This window comes from Montipora foliosa, chromosome 5 (assembly GCF_036669935.1).
Source record: "Montipora foliosa isolate CH-2021 chromosome 5, ASM3666993v2, whole genome shotgun sequence".
NCBI classification, from domain to species: Eukaryota; Metazoa; Cnidaria; class Anthozoa; order Scleractinia; family Acroporidae; genus Montipora; species Montipora foliosa.
Genome location: NC_090873.1, coordinates 7,015,673 through 7,035,125, shown reverse-complemented (window position 1 = coordinate 7,035,125; position 19,453 = coordinate 7,015,673). Strand labels below are relative to the sequence as shown.

General features: G+C 40.7%; 1 protein-coding gene across 2 annotated transcripts in view; it reads right to left on the bottom strand.

The window, feature by feature from the left end:
• Positions 1-1,359: 1,359 nt before the first annotated feature.
• Positions 1,360-19,453, bottom strand: part of LOC138003488 (PE-PGRS family protein PE_PGRS26-like) — a 58,991-nt gene continuing 40,897 nt past the window's right edge. Inside the window, exons 1-5 of one of the 2 annotated variants that reach the window (XM_068849587.1) lie at positions 15,536-15,667; positions 14,443-14,565; positions 13,062-13,187; positions 11,133-11,651; positions 1,360-5,931 (exon numbers count right to left, since the gene is read on the bottom strand). In XM_068849587.1, the coding sequence (XP_068705688.1) occupies positions 5,588-5,931; positions 11,133-11,651; positions 13,062-13,187; positions 14,443-14,565; positions 15,536-15,548 (1,125 nt within the window). In that variant the 5' untranslated portion in view covers positions 15,549-15,667 and the 3' untranslated portion in view covers positions 1,360-5,587. Of the gene's footprint in view, positions 5,932-11,132; positions 11,652-13,061; positions 13,188-14,442; positions 14,566-15,535; positions 15,668-19,453 lie in introns of those variants that run through there. The other variant, XM_068849585.1, reaches the window with a different exon arrangement.

Genomic DNA, 19,453 nt, shown 5'->3' with positions numbered 1-19,453 from the left:
ACCACTTGCCTGGAGTATATTGTATGAAGTACCTTTTGTCCTTTCCGGAGGAGTCTCGCAGAGAGTTCCCTCGAACGTTGAAGACAGACTGAAGATTGCCCGATCGAGGACAAAATCAAAATGATGCTGATGGCCCTTCCATTGCTTTGTAAATGCTTTGAAGTATCTCAGAAGTGTGATTCGGACGTCGGGGTCACCATGTTGTAGTTTTGTCGATAAACGATGCACGAGAAACTAAGATGGAAAGAACAAACTCTTGACTTTAATGTAAAAAGCCAACATGGCTACCCAGCTTGAGGTTCTAACTCAGTGCATCATGTGATAAGACATAGAATGTCCATAGGTGAGTCCAACATGTATACAACAAGTCACGAAACGTCCACAACTACAAAACACACTTAGACGGCTAATAATACAACATGGTTGTTCTCGCTTTGCTGGTCCAAGCACGGTTAGAGCGACATCGTATACGTTGTCCCGAACGTTGGTCCAACCCGTAGTGATGTCACTGTTTAGTGAAGGTAGCTCTTCACTCAATTTCTTCTGCATTTCTTGCTGAAGTTTATCTGAAATAGTCGGATCTTTAAGTACCTTAACATTTAATTTCTTTGGAAGTTTAAAATATTGTTTCCTAACAGGTGGTTTTACTTGCAGATAAACTATACAACGTACTAATCGATGGCCGGTGTTGCACTCAGGTCCTCGCATTACACGAGTTAGAACGATATCCCGAATGTCTCTTTTGCGCACTAAAACATAATCCAACAAATGCCATCTTTTAGATCTGGGATGCATCCAGGTTGTTTTCTGAATGTTGGGAAGCTGAAACCACGTGTTGGTAATTGTGAGCTCCATTTCTGTGCAAAGTTCAAGAAGAAGGCGACCGTTTGAATTGCAACTTCCAACTCCATAAACTATAAAGGAAAAACACTTTTCTTGGAGGCAGACGTTGCATAGCAGTATCATGGGAATTATCCCATTTATTTTGACCATAAATTAACTAAGTCAATTTTCAGTGACTTTTTCAATCTTAAATTGCTGCTGGATCTTCGCATTGATCGAGTTATTAAAAGAAAAATGAGCCACACGAATTTATTACAGAGTTCATCTAAGATGCCAGGGGAGAACTTGAAAACGTCAGCCCGACGTTTTCAAGTTGGCATTAAATTTAATCTTGGCTACGCGTAAAAAAAGACTTTTAGAGTGGTTTCTGTGAGCTTAAATAGCCGTTTTGAAGAAAAATTGGCCATTGATTTTGTTTGCCATCGGTAAACAGGTCTCCTTTGCATTCCAGATATTTACTAACAATCCATGATACACCCCTTTAAGAGTTACTTAATATAACAAATGTCTGCACGATTGTGTAACATCGCCTTCATTTCAAAATTAAACAACACTTTCTGAAGTTGCCCATTGAGTGTGGTCTGATAGGAATTATACAGAACTATCTATTATCACTGAAATCTTAGATTTTTCCTTTCAATAGTTTACTGCTCCTGTAGAGTTGAACATACATGTTAAATCATAGCCAACGAAGCGGGCGTATTTTGGTAAGAATCGAGACTGGGGAAATATCGGACAACATCTTGGATAGCGAGAATAACAGAGGACTGGGGCAAGTAAAAATATATACCCATGGAGAGGAGGGTAGTATGAACTCGTTCCAATCCTTTCCCGGCTGTGCTTTCAAAGTGGCGGCCCATTACGAACTATCTATCTACTTTGAGACTGCTTTTTTGACGCACGTTTGCTGTGATAAAGGGCCTTAACGTTTATGGCCTTTCACTACAGGAAACCCAAGTGTAACCTCAAGCAATATATTGCTATCGTCTGAAGCCTGGGTACGGTGTCCACCACTTCCTCCTGACAAAGACTGGAACCCAGTTTTGCCTGTTGTTGCTGTGTTTGCATCACATTCTGAATGCCTTAAAGTCACAGCTACTACGCCCCCTCCCCCTCCAGCTACTATCAAAAATGTCAGTGCTCGTTCCTCTGACTACAAACGTACCTCCACAACCCCCCGACGTCGAACTGTGGTATAATCTATACACACATTGGTTGCGGTCGCATTAGGGAGTGAACACTGGTGTAACATCAAGTTCTATTGTTCAGTGTTCCCCTTGGGATTCAAAACACCAGCAAGGCTGCGGTTACATTCGAGAGTTGACACTAAAGTGGTGTCAACACTAGTGTTACACTGTGTTTGTCTCAAGTGCGACCGCAACCATTAGGTAAACTCTAAACAAAGATTTCTCCATAAAAGGCCGGGTCTAAAACACGGGTCACATTTCACAGGTCAGAACTGGAAGTCCTTGGTCTACTGGTGCACAAATGTTCCAAGCGTTTCCACTAAACCTGAAACAACATTTGTTTGGAGTGATTAGGGCTACTAGACACTTTTGGTGTTGTTTATTTATCTGTAGCACGGTGACCTGTGCACTGACTTGTGACCTTTTTTTTAGACCCGCAGCCTATAAAGAGGGTCTGGGATTTCTGCTTTGCCATGTCCCAGTAATTCAGAGTAAATGTATTTATCATACTTGAAATTACTCATCAATGCTGGGTTAAAACTGAACCGAATAGTTTATCTGGTAGATCCCTTATCTGCCCTCAGACAACCTCATTCTTTTAATCAGTAAGAGCTAGTAAGGCTTTAGGGAGCTTAAGCAATAGGGAGCTTTAGCAACGACAACGGCGACGGCAACGAGAACGTTACAAATTTGCATATTCAGTAGGCAAAAGCAGTAGCTTTGCACGCCCTGCACATGCGTTTTTCGTTTTTGTTTATTTCTTTGCCGTCGTCAGCAAAACTACAACGTGAAATAACCAAGTTTGAGGTGTTATGGAGAACGTCAGCACTTGGACATAAATTTTCATTTTCCTCTCCTAAATTAACCGCCGCTCGTAACGGTTTCATTTCTGAAGGACTGCCACACCTTTGTCATATTAAAAAGTTCGGAATAGTCGCGAAGTGATCGCAATAACGGGAATTTATGTTTTTACATAACGTTCTCGTTGCCGCTGCCGTCGTCACTGCTAAAGCTCCCTAACGACAACGGCGACGGCAACGAGAACTTCACAAATTTGCATATTTAGTGGGCAAAAACAATAGCTTTGCACGCCTTGCACGTGCATTTTTCACTTTTGTCCATTTCTTTGTCGTCGTCAGCAAAACAACAACGTGAAATAGCCAAGTTTGAGATTTTATGAGCAACGTTAGCACTTGAGGATAAATTTTCATTTTCTTCCCTAAAGTAACCGCCGCTCCGACCAGTGTAATTTTTGAGGGACTACCACACCCATGTCATATTAAAAAGTTTGAAATAGTCACGAAGTGATTACAATAACGTGAATTTATATTTTGAGATGACGTTCTCGTTGCTATCGCCGTCGCCGTCGTCGTTGCTTAAGCTCCTTTAGGAAGCTTGCGAAACGACGACGCCGACGGCAACGACGACGCTACAAAACAAGAGGTTTAGTGAGCAAAAACAATGGCTCTGCACGCTCTGCACGTGCGTTTTACATTTTGGAACATTTCTTTCCTTAATGACGACGTGAAATGACCAAATTTAAGGTTCTGTGGAGGACGTTAGCACATGACGATGAATTTTCAGTTCTCTCTCTCTACGCTTCCAACCCACTCATGCCAGTTTAATTCCTCGACAGTTACTACACATTTTTAACGTGAAACGACATAAAATAGTTTCGTAGTGATATGAATAACGCGAACTTGTATTTTTAAATGAAGTCCTCGTAACCGTCGTCGTCCTCGTTTCGTAAGCTCCCTATTAGGGAGCTTAAGCAACGACAACGGCGACGGCAACGAGAACGTCACAAATTTGCATATTTAGTGGGCAAAACAATAGCTCTGCACGCCCTGCACGTGCATTTTTCACTTTTGTCCATTTCTTTGCCGTCGTCAGCAAAACTACAAAGTGAAATAGCCAAATTGGAAGTTTTATGGACAACGTCATTACTTGAGGATAAATTTTCATTTTCTGCCCTAAATTGAGCGCCGTTCCTACCAGCGTCATTTTTGAGGAACTACCACACCCCCGTCATATTAAAAAAGTTGAAATAGTAACGAAGCGATTACAATAACGCGAATTTATATTTTGAGATGACGTTCTCGTTGCCGTCGCCGTTGTCGTTGCTTAAGCTCCCTATTCTCACGTTGTTTGCGACGTTAAAACCTGAGATTTGGTGATTTCAGGTCGTTATGCAAAATACCGCAAAAATATGAGATCACTTAAACTGTGTGCCGCACGTGCAGAACGAGTATTTTTTCTCTTTAAACCAATGATAGTATTGTTTTGTGCCGTGGTCGTTTCCGTAGCCTTCGCCGTGGCTAATTTCCCTTTCGTAAACAAGCGATTCCATTTTTGACGGTCGATGCCATTTCTTAGTAACCAAGCCTTTTTATTCGGTTAGCTTTCAATAAATTGTTGGGGTTAGCTTGATTTAAAAAATACTTTAGAATTCCCAAGATGAAGGCGTTGTTTCGGTAGTGTCCAAATGGCATCGCTCGTTTACAAAGGGAAAATTGCTTCGCCTTGTCTTAAAGTGCTACTACGACCAAAAAATCAATTTTTATTTTTCTTTGGATTTCAAAACTATCTTGACTAAACAGTAAGTGACCCTAATTTTAAGGCTTGATTTAAAAAAAGATACGTGTTTATTTTAACTGCAATTTTCCTATTTAATGGTCCGCCATTATATCACTAACTTTAAAATCTTGAGAGAATGACGTCAAAGACTCAATAGTTTAAGAACGCAATGTGTGTGTACGCGGCTGAATTAATATGCAACACGGGAGTTTCGGGCTTTCAGGCTTTTAAACTCGTGTTTTGCACATATAATAAGCTGCGTTTACAGGCTGAAATTTTAAGCTGGTGACGTCACTTTTCCCTAGATCCAACCCTCTGGGGTGGTCCAATCGGTCAGTTTGGAACGTGAGTAATGGGCGACCGTGAAATCCAAAACTTACACTCAAAGTAAACCGCCTTGGAATAAAAATCAAAGCTCGAAGTTTTGCCAGTCAAGTGTTAAGCAATCACACTTTCAGAATCTGAAGGAAAAAAGGAAGTGATTTTTTAATCATAGTAGCATTTTAAACTCCGGAGTTTCCATCAGCAACGCAAGCATAAGTACAAAGCAACATACGCACACTTAGTAGCGTCTTGATCAGCACCTCTTGTTAATAGTATATCCCTTTCAGTCCCAAGACTTGAATGTCAATCCTCCTTACTGACTGCCATACATTCCTTTTTATGCCAGTTATGGCAATTTGAAGATTATCTAGACAAAAAACCCCAGGTCATTAATTTCTTTATTCTCGCCACCAGTCTGCTTAACAATGTATTTAGCTTTAGTTTTTTTCAATCACCCTTGGGAGTTAAAAGGGTCAGATAGAGGGCACTGATCAGCGACAAGTTAGTGCGCATGCGTACGTTGCTCACGCATGCATCGTCGTCATTCAAAACCAACCTAAAAACAGTTGTCTTTTAGTCAAAGAAACAAAATCAAACCCGACAGCAGAAATACGAAGATTTTGAATTAGTGTAGGCGATGGTTGAGCTCGTTATTTTTAGGTAAATGTGATTATCACCCGACCGTGCCCACCCGTATTGAAACAACACTCATTCGCTTGATTTTTGCCAGCATTGTAAGATCCTCCCCCTCCCCCACAGGAGTTGCCTATGTTGTCCCCGCTACCTCCCCCAGAGTAACCTCCACCACCTCCCGCCCCACCTCCGCCATCTCCATAAGCCCCACCACCTCCTCCAAATCCTCCAAAAGCATTGTTTGCGTATCCTCTTCCACCGTTTCCTCCCTGGCGAAATCCTTTGCCTCCTTCTCCGCCAGTTCCCTTTGTACCACCAAAGTTAGTTGAACTTCTTCCGCTGGAATAAAATCCCCCGCCGCCACCACCTGCAAAAACCATCAGAAGTATTTGACACGTATTGAGCGGACTTTGTCTCCCCAAAATACCATACTCAAAAATAAGGTGTTTTTTCAAACAATCAAGGTGTCCTGCTTTAAGGACGTTCGCGCGAAAATCTTCCCACATTAAAATTTGTTTCATTTCTCGCCTGAAATTAGGTCATAATTTGTTTATTCCAAAAATGAAAAAAAAAAAAAACAAAGGGGGAGGGGGGGGGGGGTCACCTACTTTGTTTCGGAGATAAAGGCAAGGGAAAATGCCCAAATTTCGATAGATGGGTCATAATGAGATGTAGCATCATCTACTCATCCGTCGAAAATCATAAAAAATAATATGTTAGAGTGAAGGTTTCTGTGCATATATACATACATACACACTTTATTTATAGAGGGTGACACTAGAAAGCTAAAAGGTAATAAACTTGTGGCCCTCAAAAAAATTCTAATAAACATAAAATTAAATTAACATCAAGCTAAATACTAAAGTGATTTAGACTAAGCTGTTCTTTAAAATTACTTTTCATTTAAATGAACTCTTCTTAAATACAGGAAGAGAATCCTTACGTCTCAGTTCTAAAGATAACTTAGTCCAAAGTTTACCACTCTTTACCTTCTGTTTCAGGTATATATTTAGGGAAAACTAAGTTAAATTTAGCATACCTAGTATTTCTAGAATGGACTTGATTATTAACAGTAAAATGTTTGATTAAATAATTGGGTAAGGTACCCTGAATAAGGTTGAAAACCAGAGAACAACTGCTTATCTTATTTTCTTCATAAAAAGGAATCCATTTTAACTTATTAAAATAGTTGTACAGATGGCGAATCTCTATTGGCAGACAAAAAAAACCCTAGTCGCCCTTTTTTGCAGCTCAAAAACTCTGTTTAAAGATTCTTTATCACAACATAACCAGATAACACTAGCGTAGGTTATTGTAGGATGAATTATCGATTTATAGACCACTTTCATAAATGGCGACCACATTTGCATTCTTTTGTATTTATGCTAATTAGACCTACTACGCTCATTTTGAAACAAATATTCTTTTGAAATTTGCTTGTTGTAGCGAGGCTAGAAAGGTATATTAGCATTAAAACAAAAGAATATTTTATTGGGCTACCATCATGAAAGAGGTCTATAATGTAACAGTCTTTGCCTAAGGGCAAATCAACTCTGATTTTTCTGAAAAGCGCTATACGTTGAGAAAGCTTCTTACAAATTTTATCAACATGTTGACTAAAAGATAGTAAGCGACTATCAATATCCAAACCCAACAGAGTAGCACTAGAAACATTGCTCACTAGTTCATGATCACGAAATTTCACTGATGGTTGAAAATCCAATTTGGATTGAAGTCTGTTGCCAGTCACTGCCATTACATTAATCTTGTCTACGTTAGTGGGAAGTTTATTTGACACAGCCCAGATTAAGATTCCAGCTACAGAATTATTAAGGTCACGTTCAAGTTTATGCATAGACTTATAGTCAGCAGAGCAGGTGATGGTCGTATCATCAGCATACAGATCTATCTGCGCTGTAATATAAAGTGGCATACATGTATACTGTTGTTTCGTTTTCTTACTATTGCTTGTCACTATTCTTATGTTGTAAATACTATTGTAATTTTTTTTTTTTTTTTTTTTTTGTTTTGTTTTTGTTTTTGTTTTTGCCCTGGTGTAATGTCAGCTTGTAACCTTGTCATGTATTTATTTATATCTCTATTTTTAGGTTACTGTTACTTTACTTAATATAAATGACCGAAATCTTTCCTAATTGTATTTCATAGATAGCTGCCTAATTTTCTTAGCCCTTATGGTTGTTATAGGCAGCTAATACCTTATTTTTCAGTTTCAAAAATCAATGTATTACTTTCTTGTTTCCTGTTGGTATAAATAAATAAATGTTGTTGTTGTTGTTGTTGTTGCATATCATTGATAAACAAGATAAAGAAAAGAGGACCCAAAATAGTTCCTTGTGGTACTCCATGATTAACACAGGCCAAGGACGAATTCTTGCCATCAATGCAGACCAACTGACGTCTACCCGAGAGATATGACTGACACCAATCATATGCTCTGTCGCTAACACGATGGGCTTCCAATTTCCGCAATAATAACTTGTGGTCAATCATGTCGAAAGCTTTACAGTAGTCCAGGAGTAGCACTCCACTCACTCTGTTGTTGTCCAAATTTAATAAGAGCTCATCAACTATTTTGATCAGAGCAGGCTCAGTACCATAGTGCTTACGAAAACCTGACTGTCTAGAATAAATCAAGTTGTTCACCTGAAGAAAGTAGTACAAAGAATCGCGGACGTAACGCTCTCAATAACCTTAGATAAAACTGACAGGACAGAAATTGGACGATAATTAGAAGGGTCGCTTGCATCACCTTTTTTTAAACAAGGGGGTAATTTTCCAACGTTGAAGAAAGGTTCCAGTTGATAATGAGTAGTTTATCGTCCTTGCAATACTCGGCGAATTAGCTGGTGCAGCCAAGCGAAGTAAAAGTCTCTGCTTGCGAGCCAGAAGGCCCTCCGGTTTCCGTAGCATGAAGCGACTAGGAGTATTTATACTTCCCCCTGGATGGGATGCTAGTCCATCGCAAGGTTACCCCGAGCATTTCGCCGGTACCCATTTATACACCTGAGTGGAGAGAGGCACCGTGAGATTAAAGTGTCTTGCCCAAGAACACAACACAGGACCCGGCCAGGACCCGCTCCTCCTGGGCTTAACTGCAGAATACCCTGCCATTTTGAAGCTGCACCTCTGAGGAGGCTGGATACGCGGATACGCAGTCAAAAGTACCACTCCTCCCCAAGTAAACTTCTAACTCTATTGTGAAGTGGATACGCGGATACGCAGTGGAAAACATAGATACCCGGATACGTGGATACGCGGACATCACACATGGGAACTGGATACCAACTTCGTGTAACATACTTCAAAATGCTCTGTCGTATATGTCCCGGAGAAAAGCAAGCTACAAATATTATATTCTTCGTTCTTTAAAGCATGGAAGCGAGACCAGAAAAGATTGCGATCAAAGTATCAGGCAAATTTCAACTAAAGCTAAGCAACTGAGTAACAATGCCGCGATAATCATGCTTCAGCCAAGCATCAAGACAGCAAGCCATGATACACATGTAACATACCTCGTTCTTTAAACCACTCACCCGACACAAGCAAACAATAATCCAACCTCGGGTAATTTTATCGAATTTGTTATCGCTTAACCAGGACCGTTTAAAAGGAAACAATCATTAAGTATTTATCTAGTGCAAAGCTACGCGACGGACGATTAGATCCCGTGGGTAAACAAAAGAAGATAACAGACCGTGATTAAGGGAGTCAACCAAAGAGTACGCTAACAATGAGGCAAGCTCTTTAATGGCTGCAAATCTACCTTTTTAAACTACACTTTACTGTAAATATTCACATTCCCTACCCTTCGCTTAACAAAACGAAGTGTTCTTTTACATTCAAACTTATATAGGCTACGTTCTGAAGTAATTTGTACGTCTACACTTTTTCACGAGATCGTGTTAAAAGAACAAAGCACTTGTTTACTGATTAAGCCTAAGCGCTCGTTTCAGTGATTAGGCCTAAGCACTCTCGTAGAATTTTAGCTTTCATTTTACGCTTCGGTTAACTACACTTTCTCACGAGATCGTGTGAAGAAGAAAGCACTCGTTTACTGATTAAGCCTAAGCGCTTGTTTCAGTGATTAGGCCTAAGCACTCTCGTAAAATTTTAGCTTTCATTTTGCGGTTCGGTTAACTGCACTTTTCACGAGATCGTGTGAAGAAGAAAGCATTCGTTTACTGATTAAGCCTAGTAAACACTCGCGTCAGTGATTAGGCATAAGCACTCTCGCGAAATTTTGCGGTTCGGTTCTCACAATATACTTAGAAGTTTACTTGGGGAGGGGTGGTATTTTCGACTGCGTATCCGCGTATCCACTTCACAATATAGTTACAGCTGTAAACTTATATAGGCTACGTTCTGAAGTAATTTGTACGTCTACACTTTTTCACGAGATCGTGTTAAAAGAACAAAGCACTCGTTTACTGATTAAGCCTAAGCGCTCGTTTCAGTGATTAGGCCTAAGCACTCTCGTAGAATTTTAGCTTTCATTTTACGCTTCGGTTAACTACACTTTCTCACGAGATCGTGTGAAGAAGAAAGCACTCGTTTACTGATTAAGCCTAAGCGCTCGTTTCAGTGATTAGGCCTAAGCACTCTCGTAAAATTTTAGCTTTCATTTTGCGGTTCGGTTAACTGCACTTTTCACGAGATCGTGTGAAGAAGAAAGCATTCGTTTACTGATTAAGCCTAGTAAACACTCGCGTCAGTGATTAGGCATAAGCACTCTCGCGAAATTTTGCGGTTCGGTTCTCACAATATACTTAGAAGTTTACTTGGGGAGGGGTGGTATTTTCGACTGCGTATCCGCGTATCCACTTCACAATATAGTTACAGCTGTATCCACTTCACAATATACCAAGAAGTTTACTTGGGGAGGGGTGGTATTTTCGACTGCGTATCCGCGTATCCACTTCACAATATACCTAGAAGTTTACTTGGGGAGGAGTGGTATTTTCGACTGCTTATCCGCGTATCCAGCCTCCTCTGAGGTGCAGCTTTAAAATGGCAGGGTATTCTGCAGTCCCAAATCCGGACCACTCGGTCATGAGGCAAAATAAACGAAACGAAGTAAACGTGCATTAATCTTGACGATACCAGCAGATTTTTGGATTTCACCGCTGGTGATCTTTTTTCGCTCAGATTGGATAATTTAATTTTCTGGTTCTTTTAAGATGGCCCGAAGGAAAGTGATTTAACGCCGACATATTCGAGGACTGTGGGCAAAACCAACACGGTGAATGCCAGAAAATGAACATATCGATTTCGCTGGCCTAGTGAATCTCTTCAACAGTCTACAAAATTGATTATTTGTTTTTCACTACGAAAATTTCAACCAAGTTCACTCAGGAAAACTCAGCTTCGGAAAAGCTATTCTGCGCCCTTTTAGTGTCTCTAACTAAATGTTGAGTGCTACACTATACTTAAATTAGTTTGTCATTCAGTCCGCCTTCTTCTTAAAAAGGCCCTTATTTATATTGGGTATTCTATTATCATTGTGAGATTATTTGGCATCAACCTGAGTACATTGCAATTCGCCTTTACCTGAGTTACCACTGTCAGCAGTATCAGCACCGTGTCCACCACTTCCTCCTATCCAGGACTGGTACCCAGTTTTACCTGATGTTGTCGTAGATGCATCACATCCTGAATGCCTTGAAGTCACCGATTCGCCGCCCCCTCCCCCTCCAGCTACTATCAAAGATGTGTTCGTTCCTCTGACTGCAAACGTACCTCCACCACCCCCTGAGGCGCGACTGTTGAAGTTAATACCACCTTCTTGACCAACGAGTATCTGAATGGTTTCGCCTTTTATTAAGCTAAACGTTCCTATCATCCTGGCTCCTCTTCCCCGATACTGTTGACTATTGGGCTGTGTATCGTACCCCCCGGCAGCTCCAATTGCTTCAATTCGGTAGTCACCAGTGTACGGAACTGTCCATCGCTGTATACCGTTGACCACTGTAACTTGACCTTCATGGTCTTTGTTTCTGTAAAAACTGCCAAGTGAAGTCGGACCCAGCCTTCCAGTTGCACCAAGAGTTGTGAACACAGCACTATATGCTGCATAATAAAAAACAAACTAATTATTCAACGAACCACCGCCAATTACCCCCTCTTCCTCCTGGCGACTCACGTTGATACCCATGGAGATTAAGGCAAATGTTTTACCATCCAGTTGTGACAGTGACAACAGCAATAACAATGGCAATGAACGTTGATAATGACTGTGACTGTGACAATCAATGACAATGACATGGATCATGATAATAACCATGGGAATCACATTGACAACGGTAATCACAATGATATTTTACAATGACTGCAAAAATTCTCGCGCGCTCATTGGCTAATTTTTAATGTCAATAAGCGGACAGACACATCAATTTATAATTTATGCGATAATGGCGCGATATTGCTCGCGTCAGATTGAAGTGTTTGTCTTAGTAAGCGATCCTCCTTTGAGTAGAGATGTCATCTGAGACATTTCTATTTCTCAGGAAACCTAACGGTAGAGATTGGAAACTTAAGAAACCTAGTGAACAGTTCAGTGAATGGTGGCGTGATAAGCTTGAGCACATGAGCACTTATACCTTCATAACCCGTCCCCTTGCTATTATATTAGCAAATTTTCTGGGGTGATCTCAGGTACTGTGAAGGTCTTACACCGGTTAATCTCAAATTGAAACAAGTGCTGGCTCATTTAAGTCTACGATGTCAAAGTATAGAATTGCATAGTAGTAGTAGTAGTATAGAAGCGCATTCTTACGGGAATTCTCGCCATCTGATTGGCTATCGAGACGAGGTATTCAGTGTGGAATTGCAACTTTAAAACGAGGCTGACCGATATTGCACCGTAGCAACGTGTGGCATTACATAGCAACGGAGACAAAAATTAGTAACAACTGACAGTCGAGGTAGCTCTTTGAAATGGCTTTTTTTGGCGCGCATTTATAATACTGTAACATTCGACAAAAGGTAAATTGAATGGCCTCATCGCTTCACGATTCGTGCGATATCGGTTTTTCGCGTAAAAATTAACGTGGAATTTCTTCCTGAGGTGGTGAATTTTCCCATAGAATGTTTGTAAAAAGTGATTTAGGCGCTTCCTCGAACCTCGTCTCTGTGCAAAATTGCAACTACAACCGGTTGCACCATGAAGTGGCTATGCTTTTTAATGATGTTACAAAACATGGTGCATCTGTTTTTCTGCTATACTTTTCTTTTCGTAAAAAAATACTGTTCAAGGTAAGCGATTGATTGTCACACCTATCAGAATTATCGATATCCTTGGCAGAATGAATTTAGGGGCGAGATGTTTGAAGTAGATAGCAAGCATGAAATGGGTACGCTGCATCTGGTTTCCATACAACAAAATCTAATTTTTGGGATTATCAGTTGTCGCGCCTTTGGAGCCAAGATTTAGGACAGCACTTTAAAAGGGGATAAGCTGCAACTAATGTTCTTTGTTACCTCTGCATGTTTTTCCGTCTCCAATGTATCGTGGCTTGCAAGTACAGGTGTAAGAACCAAGAGTATTGGTACATGAGGCATTAGCGTGACAAATGGACGGCGAAGCCGCGGTACATTCATCAACGTCTACAGCAAAAGACAAAGTCACTTTTAGTCAGAAGAAAAAGAAGGATTCAAATTGTGGAAGATAAGTGGTACTATTGTATCTGATTATGACAATCGATGAAGATGATGATGATGATGATGATCGTTGATGACAGGAACCCATTTTCCGGAGCCTCCATCTTCCATATTAGGGAGTTTTAGCAAAGACGACGGGTACGGCTACGGCAAAAATGCTCGTGCTGCACGTGCAACACGGATTTCCGTGCATTTCTTTGCCGTACTCCACAAAAGAACAACGTGAGATCACCAAATTTTAGGTTTTAACGACAACGTGAGCATATAACAATGAAAAAGTCATTTTCAGTTTTGACTTTAAAACTGTTCGTACCCATCCAGGTACAGGATAGTTCGTCTGTATTGTACAATGTGAACAAGACGGATTAATCGCGAAATATTTGCGATAGCGTCAAGTCATATTTTGGACTGACGTTTTCGTTGCTGTAGCCGTCGTCTTTGCTAAAACTCCTTATTAAACCTCTGAGACAACTCTGTCCCTTACCTCTTTATTTTTAGAAGCACCTCGCAGGAGGGTGTTCTTGGGTGTTTTCACAATAGCCAATCGTAAGAGGCCCATGGTCATCCACTGATTACGTCACATGCAGCACACCCGAAATACGAAGGTATTTCAAATATCGATATAGTAGTGCTAAAATTAGAAAGACAGGGGTACAATACAGATGGAAGCTCCGGGTAATGAGGTCCTGATGATTGATGATGTCGTTGTGTGTGACGATAATTCCGAATTGAAAATAGTCTTTTCATCTTTTCCGACTCTGACCTCTTATGAAACAACATGATTTACTGTACTTCACAGTAGGACTGTTGTTATAACACTATTAGTAAAAGAAATGGAATTCTCCTGGCATAAATGGAACCCTTGAAATGTGGCAACAATGCTAATCGTAAACGTCAAAGGGCACAAAAGGACCTACGCTTCTCAGACTTCAGATATAAGAAAATATTGCTGGGCTTCTACTAAATCGCTTCTCTTCAAGAAAATGTACTCGTTTTTTACCATGAGAATAATCATCTTTTCCGAACCTACCATCGTTTAATTTTAAAAATTTTGTAGATTCTGTGACACGTCGTTTAAACAATTCTGTTTCTTGAATGTCGATTTTTTAGCTCGTGTTGTATTTATTTACTCCGTTTTTTTCAGTACATTTTCTGATGTATTTTTAGAATTAACTTGTACAGTCTGTCGCTTTTTTCTCACCTTTACAAGTTTTTCCGTCGCCAAAGTATCCTGACTTGCAAGTGCAGTTGTAAGAGCCAATGGAGTTGTTGCAGAAGGCGTTAGCGTCACAAACGGGGGATGAAGCTGTACATTCGTCGACATCTTGAGGAAAAAGCAAAAAAAAAAACAAAAAACTTGTCAAAGTTCCCTCAGTCTCCTCCTCAGCCCGACCATTTGCCAGTTCATGTCTGCCTCCTTTTCAGAGCGAGTCCAAGTGCGAAGTTTTTCTTACGAAAATTAGTTTTCATTCGTTTGCTGAATGCGCGGAATTTTCTCCTCGTTTTTCTTCTGCAAAACAAACTGTTTGCAGAAAAAAGAACCCCAAACCATTTTCCGGTAAGTCAAACAAGGAAAAATATAGATCGTTCATAATTGATGGAACTGACTCCTCGCAAATTTCTTCAGGAACTCACGTTCGCTCTCTGTTTACTGACAAAGCAGCTTCATCGAAACTCGCAAGATGTGACGGGTAATGATTATCATTTTGTATAGCGTCTTGTTTAAAAAGACTCCCGAATTTTTCTTTTTGTTTTTTTGTCAGTATCTAAATACTCAAGGTTAACACAGGCCATTCAGAGTTGCCTTGGGTCACGCGAAGCTTAAGTCACAAGCCTCATTCCGTTTTACGTGAAACGTACGCGTGATGCTAAATCTCTCTAATGTCTTGGCCGTAACATGGCAATTCTTGAAACATTAATTAACCTATTTTGCTTCCAAATTTGTTTTTTTTAGATTACTAGAGTTTCGATTCATTCAAAAGTTCGATGAATTCAAATTTTTGATGGATGTTGCATCTTTGGTGCGAGATGTTCCTAAATACCAATTCGGACTTTTGACCAATTTATATGGGGGAAATCAAGAATTCAAAGAAAATCGACACCTTTGAATTTTGATCCTGATAGAGCATCATATCGAGGCAGGTTAGAATGATGATAATAAGCATAGAAACGAGGATGACAAAATGGAACAGGAAGGAAAAGCAAAAATCTTATGACGAGAATAAGAGCGGGACAGATACGGAAAAGGGGAAGAGAACAAGACAAAAGCTCGTGGAGAGTGCAACAGAACCCACCTTCAGTTTTCATGTCGCAATACGCGAATACCGCCGTACCCGGTTTTATAGTCGACAGCCAGTACTTGGCGCTGACAACTTGACCTTCGCTCGCTTTTATTTCTTGGCAAGACACGGCTGCCAGTTCAGGGATAGAACCCAGGGGACTGGAATTGAAAGATACATGGATCGTTAGTTCTCTAACTTTAATGGACCAGTTTCGTTTTCCCTCGCGGTTAGATTGCATCTAGCATGAAATGGAGACTAATGCAGGGAAATAATTTGCATGTGAAAAGATTCCCCTGCATTAGCGTCCGTTTCATGTTCGTTCCAACCAAACCGTTAGACTACGACACTGGCTTATTTAGCTTTGTCTCAGAGATTGACTAGTAGCTCAAATTCGGCGACTTCGGCGTCAACTTCAGCTTCGCTTTCGGCTTCGAACTTTTGAGGCAAAGAACACGAATGGATGGTTTCCCATGCATTTTTTTTTTTCGCAAAATGTATGGCCCGTTTACACGAGCAACTTTTATGTGACAATTTCTATTTGTCGTAAATGGTTTGAACCCAGGATTCATATCATACATAATTAAGTAAAGTACGATCGTCCTGGGGAGTGTAGTCCTGAGAAGGACTGTTTGAGATGACATTGACTGACTGCTCGTGTAGACGGGGAAATTTGACCAATTTTTTTGTGACAGATGTATTTGCTGAAAAGCTGGCGTGTTCTAGCTTTTGTGACAAATGAAAATTGTCAAATACGAAAAATTACTCGTGTAGACGATTCGTCACATAAAATGTGGCAAATTCTTGCCTCTTAGTGCAGAAACGACCAGGCAGCCTCGCCTTGCTGTTGTCCAAAGGCATTGCTGACCCACTCAACAGGGAATTGTCAGCTTTTATTTTTGTGCTACCAACACCATCAAATGTGATTGTCATATAAAATTGCCACATAAAAAAATTCTCATCTAAACAAGGCTTTATCGGAAAGAGGGACAGCCGTGGGAGTTCCTTAGTCAATCATGTATTCCATTCACCTCTGTTTATGTCTCGTCTGAAATAATATCGGTCTGGATCAGGGACAAAATCCTCTGGTCTGGCTTCTTTGGTACGATTACTGAACTCACCCTGCGCAGAGACATCACAAAGTTTAGGCTTTGGCATCGAACATCTTCGCGGCAGACTAACGCACATGGTATTCCGATATTGGCGCGCATGGTTCTGTAGATGTGTTTCTTCTGCAACATCCAGCCCAATATGGACTCCTCCGATCCAGTCGCCGGGCACGTCTGAGTCTCTGCCACAGTGATAATTTGACAAAAGGCAACTAAAGTCGCGAACACAGAGAGAGGTACCATGTCCTTTTGGGTCGAGCACTCTGAAACGTTGGTGTTGAGAAATCTGAAAACGAATTCGTAATGCCGATTTGAAAATGGAAACTGTCATGACAGAAATGTATATTGAAGTATGGGTTATCGTAGACCAATGAAGGCAGGCTATTTGCTTCATTGTTTTTTTTTTCAGGCAAGTAAAAAAAATTCTCTTAAGCCGCTGCTACACGTTGAAACTTTTAGCTGAAACTTATGTGGAACGGAGCTGCAAAGTTTCAGCAAGGCGTTGCACCGTGTAACATAAAAGGTCGAAACCTCGTTCGGGAACGTTGAAACTGGTCTTGAAATGTTGTTTACAAGGCCTCAGCCGGTTTCTGATTGGCTTACGCAGCGTAGCGTAACAACACCGAGAGAGACCAGTTAAGGAAGTGGTGTTACGCGGTGAAACTCCCGTTTTTATCACCACTGCTATTGCTGCGACCGTTTTGCAGAAGTAGGAAAGCGGTTTTACTTTTCGTGAAACTTGTCTCGCTACGGAAGTTCAGAAAGTTTCATGAAACTGACCATGTTACACGATGCAGTGCCTCCTGAGTTTTGTTTCGCAGCGCCCTTGCACACAAGTTTCAGCTAAAAGTTTCAAAGTGTCGTAGCCGCTTTATTTTGTATATTGTACTGAAAGCCTCGACTAACTATCTTTGGCTTGCACACGCTGGGAAGACCTTAGACAGCAATGACCAGAACCATGGTTGCTTGACCACCGTTTTGTTTCGTTAAAAACAATGGTTTGCTGGGGGTGCTCAGATCTCGCAGGCTCAAGAAACCCTGGTTGTGGTCATTGTTTATTTTCAGGTTTTTCTTGCAACCTTTACGTCATGGCGGCCATTTTGGCAGTTGCTGAACATTCTCCCTACTTTTTCCTCAAATCCCATAATACAAACCTCTTCTCCACCCCCTTCCCCCACCCCCCAACCCCCCCCCCTTAAACGTTTTGCATAATCCATTGTTTTCGATTTTTCTTGGGACATTGAAGGTCTTTTACGAATTTGGCACCAACAACTCCGTCTAAATCACGTGAGTGCAAGCCAAGAATTGCTAACTGTCCACGTGAACAATGGCCCTTCGCGGGTCGAGTTTTTGCAGTCTCTGCGGTTCAACTTTTGTCTATGGACGGCTGAATACCCTTCTTGTGGTAAGTGATTTACCACAGTGTTTTTCTCACCTTAAAATTCTGTAGAAATCACGTTTTAAAACCTAAAAGTTATGTCTCCTTAATGCTTTAACTATTGAATCAACACATTTTTGTTGATCACTTGCACATCCTTCAGGGTCTTGAGGACGTTCAACGGCTAAGTTGAATTAAAAGCATGTTAAAAATAAAAACAATAATCCAACAGTGGCGCGTTTTTTCCAGCCAAATGCCGAACCTTATGCCAAAGTCTATTTTTCCACAGACGGGCAAACCGCTATAAGGGCTAAGCCGCGGTTTTGAAGTTTGCGGTCCGAACTTTGAAAACGGGAAATGTCGTGTGAAATGTTTCCCCTACTTTTTTTAGGAGACGGTGTCCTACTATTGTTATGGCGTGGCGCATATTCGTTTTCTGGCGCATCTCGGGATACTCGGGTTTCCTATGGGTGGTGCTTACTAATTACAGGGATAATTTTTGCACGGTCTAAAACTTTCGGAAGAAAGCTGAACAATTAAAGCAAGTGGCTGTTTGGTATCCAAAAAGAAAATTGGAGGGGTAACCTTGGCATTTTTCAGAGATAAATTAATAAGCTTCAAATTGGGAAAAGAACGTCATACATTGCCTTTTGGTATTTTAAAAGCTTTTTAAACAAATATTGCTGATCAGTTATCTTTGAAAAATGCGTGGTTACCCACAAACGTCTTTTGGGATTTCAATAACACTTGTTACGGTCCGGTTATCTCGCATATTTCCATACACCGCGCAAAAATACCTTTGAATTAGTAGGCACCAGTCCTTAAAGTGCCCCCTGTGACCCAAAAAATAAATTCATATTTTTCTTTGTATTTCAAACTATGTTAACAAACACATAAGTGACCCACGTTTTAAAGCCTTGATTTCAAAAAGACATCCTCTTTATTTTAACTGTAATTTTTCCTATTTAGATGGTCCGCCGTTTACTAACATTATGTTCTTGACAGAGCTGGATAGAGGAGACAAATGACGTCAAAGAAAGGCTCTCTAGTTTAAGAATGCAATACGTGTGGTAACGCCCGCAGAATTAATATTCAAGCGACGGGGGTTTGTTGTGGTGTTGTCTTTCAGACCTTTTTAAACTCAACGCTTGTGCATATATAATGAGACTGCGGTTCACAACGCTGAAATTTTAAGCTAGTGAGGCCTCTGGACGTCACTTTTCCCTTGGATCAAACCGTCTGGGGTCCAATCGGTCGTTTTGAACGTGAGTAATGCGGACCGTGAAATCCCAAAACTTACACCTCAAAGTTAACGGCCTTTGTGGATAAAAATCAAAGCTCAAAATTTTGCCAGTCAGGGTGTTAAGCAAAACACAACTTTTCAAAATCTGAAATGGAAAAAAGAAGTGGTTTTTTTTGATCACAGGGTGGGCACTTTAAAGTGCC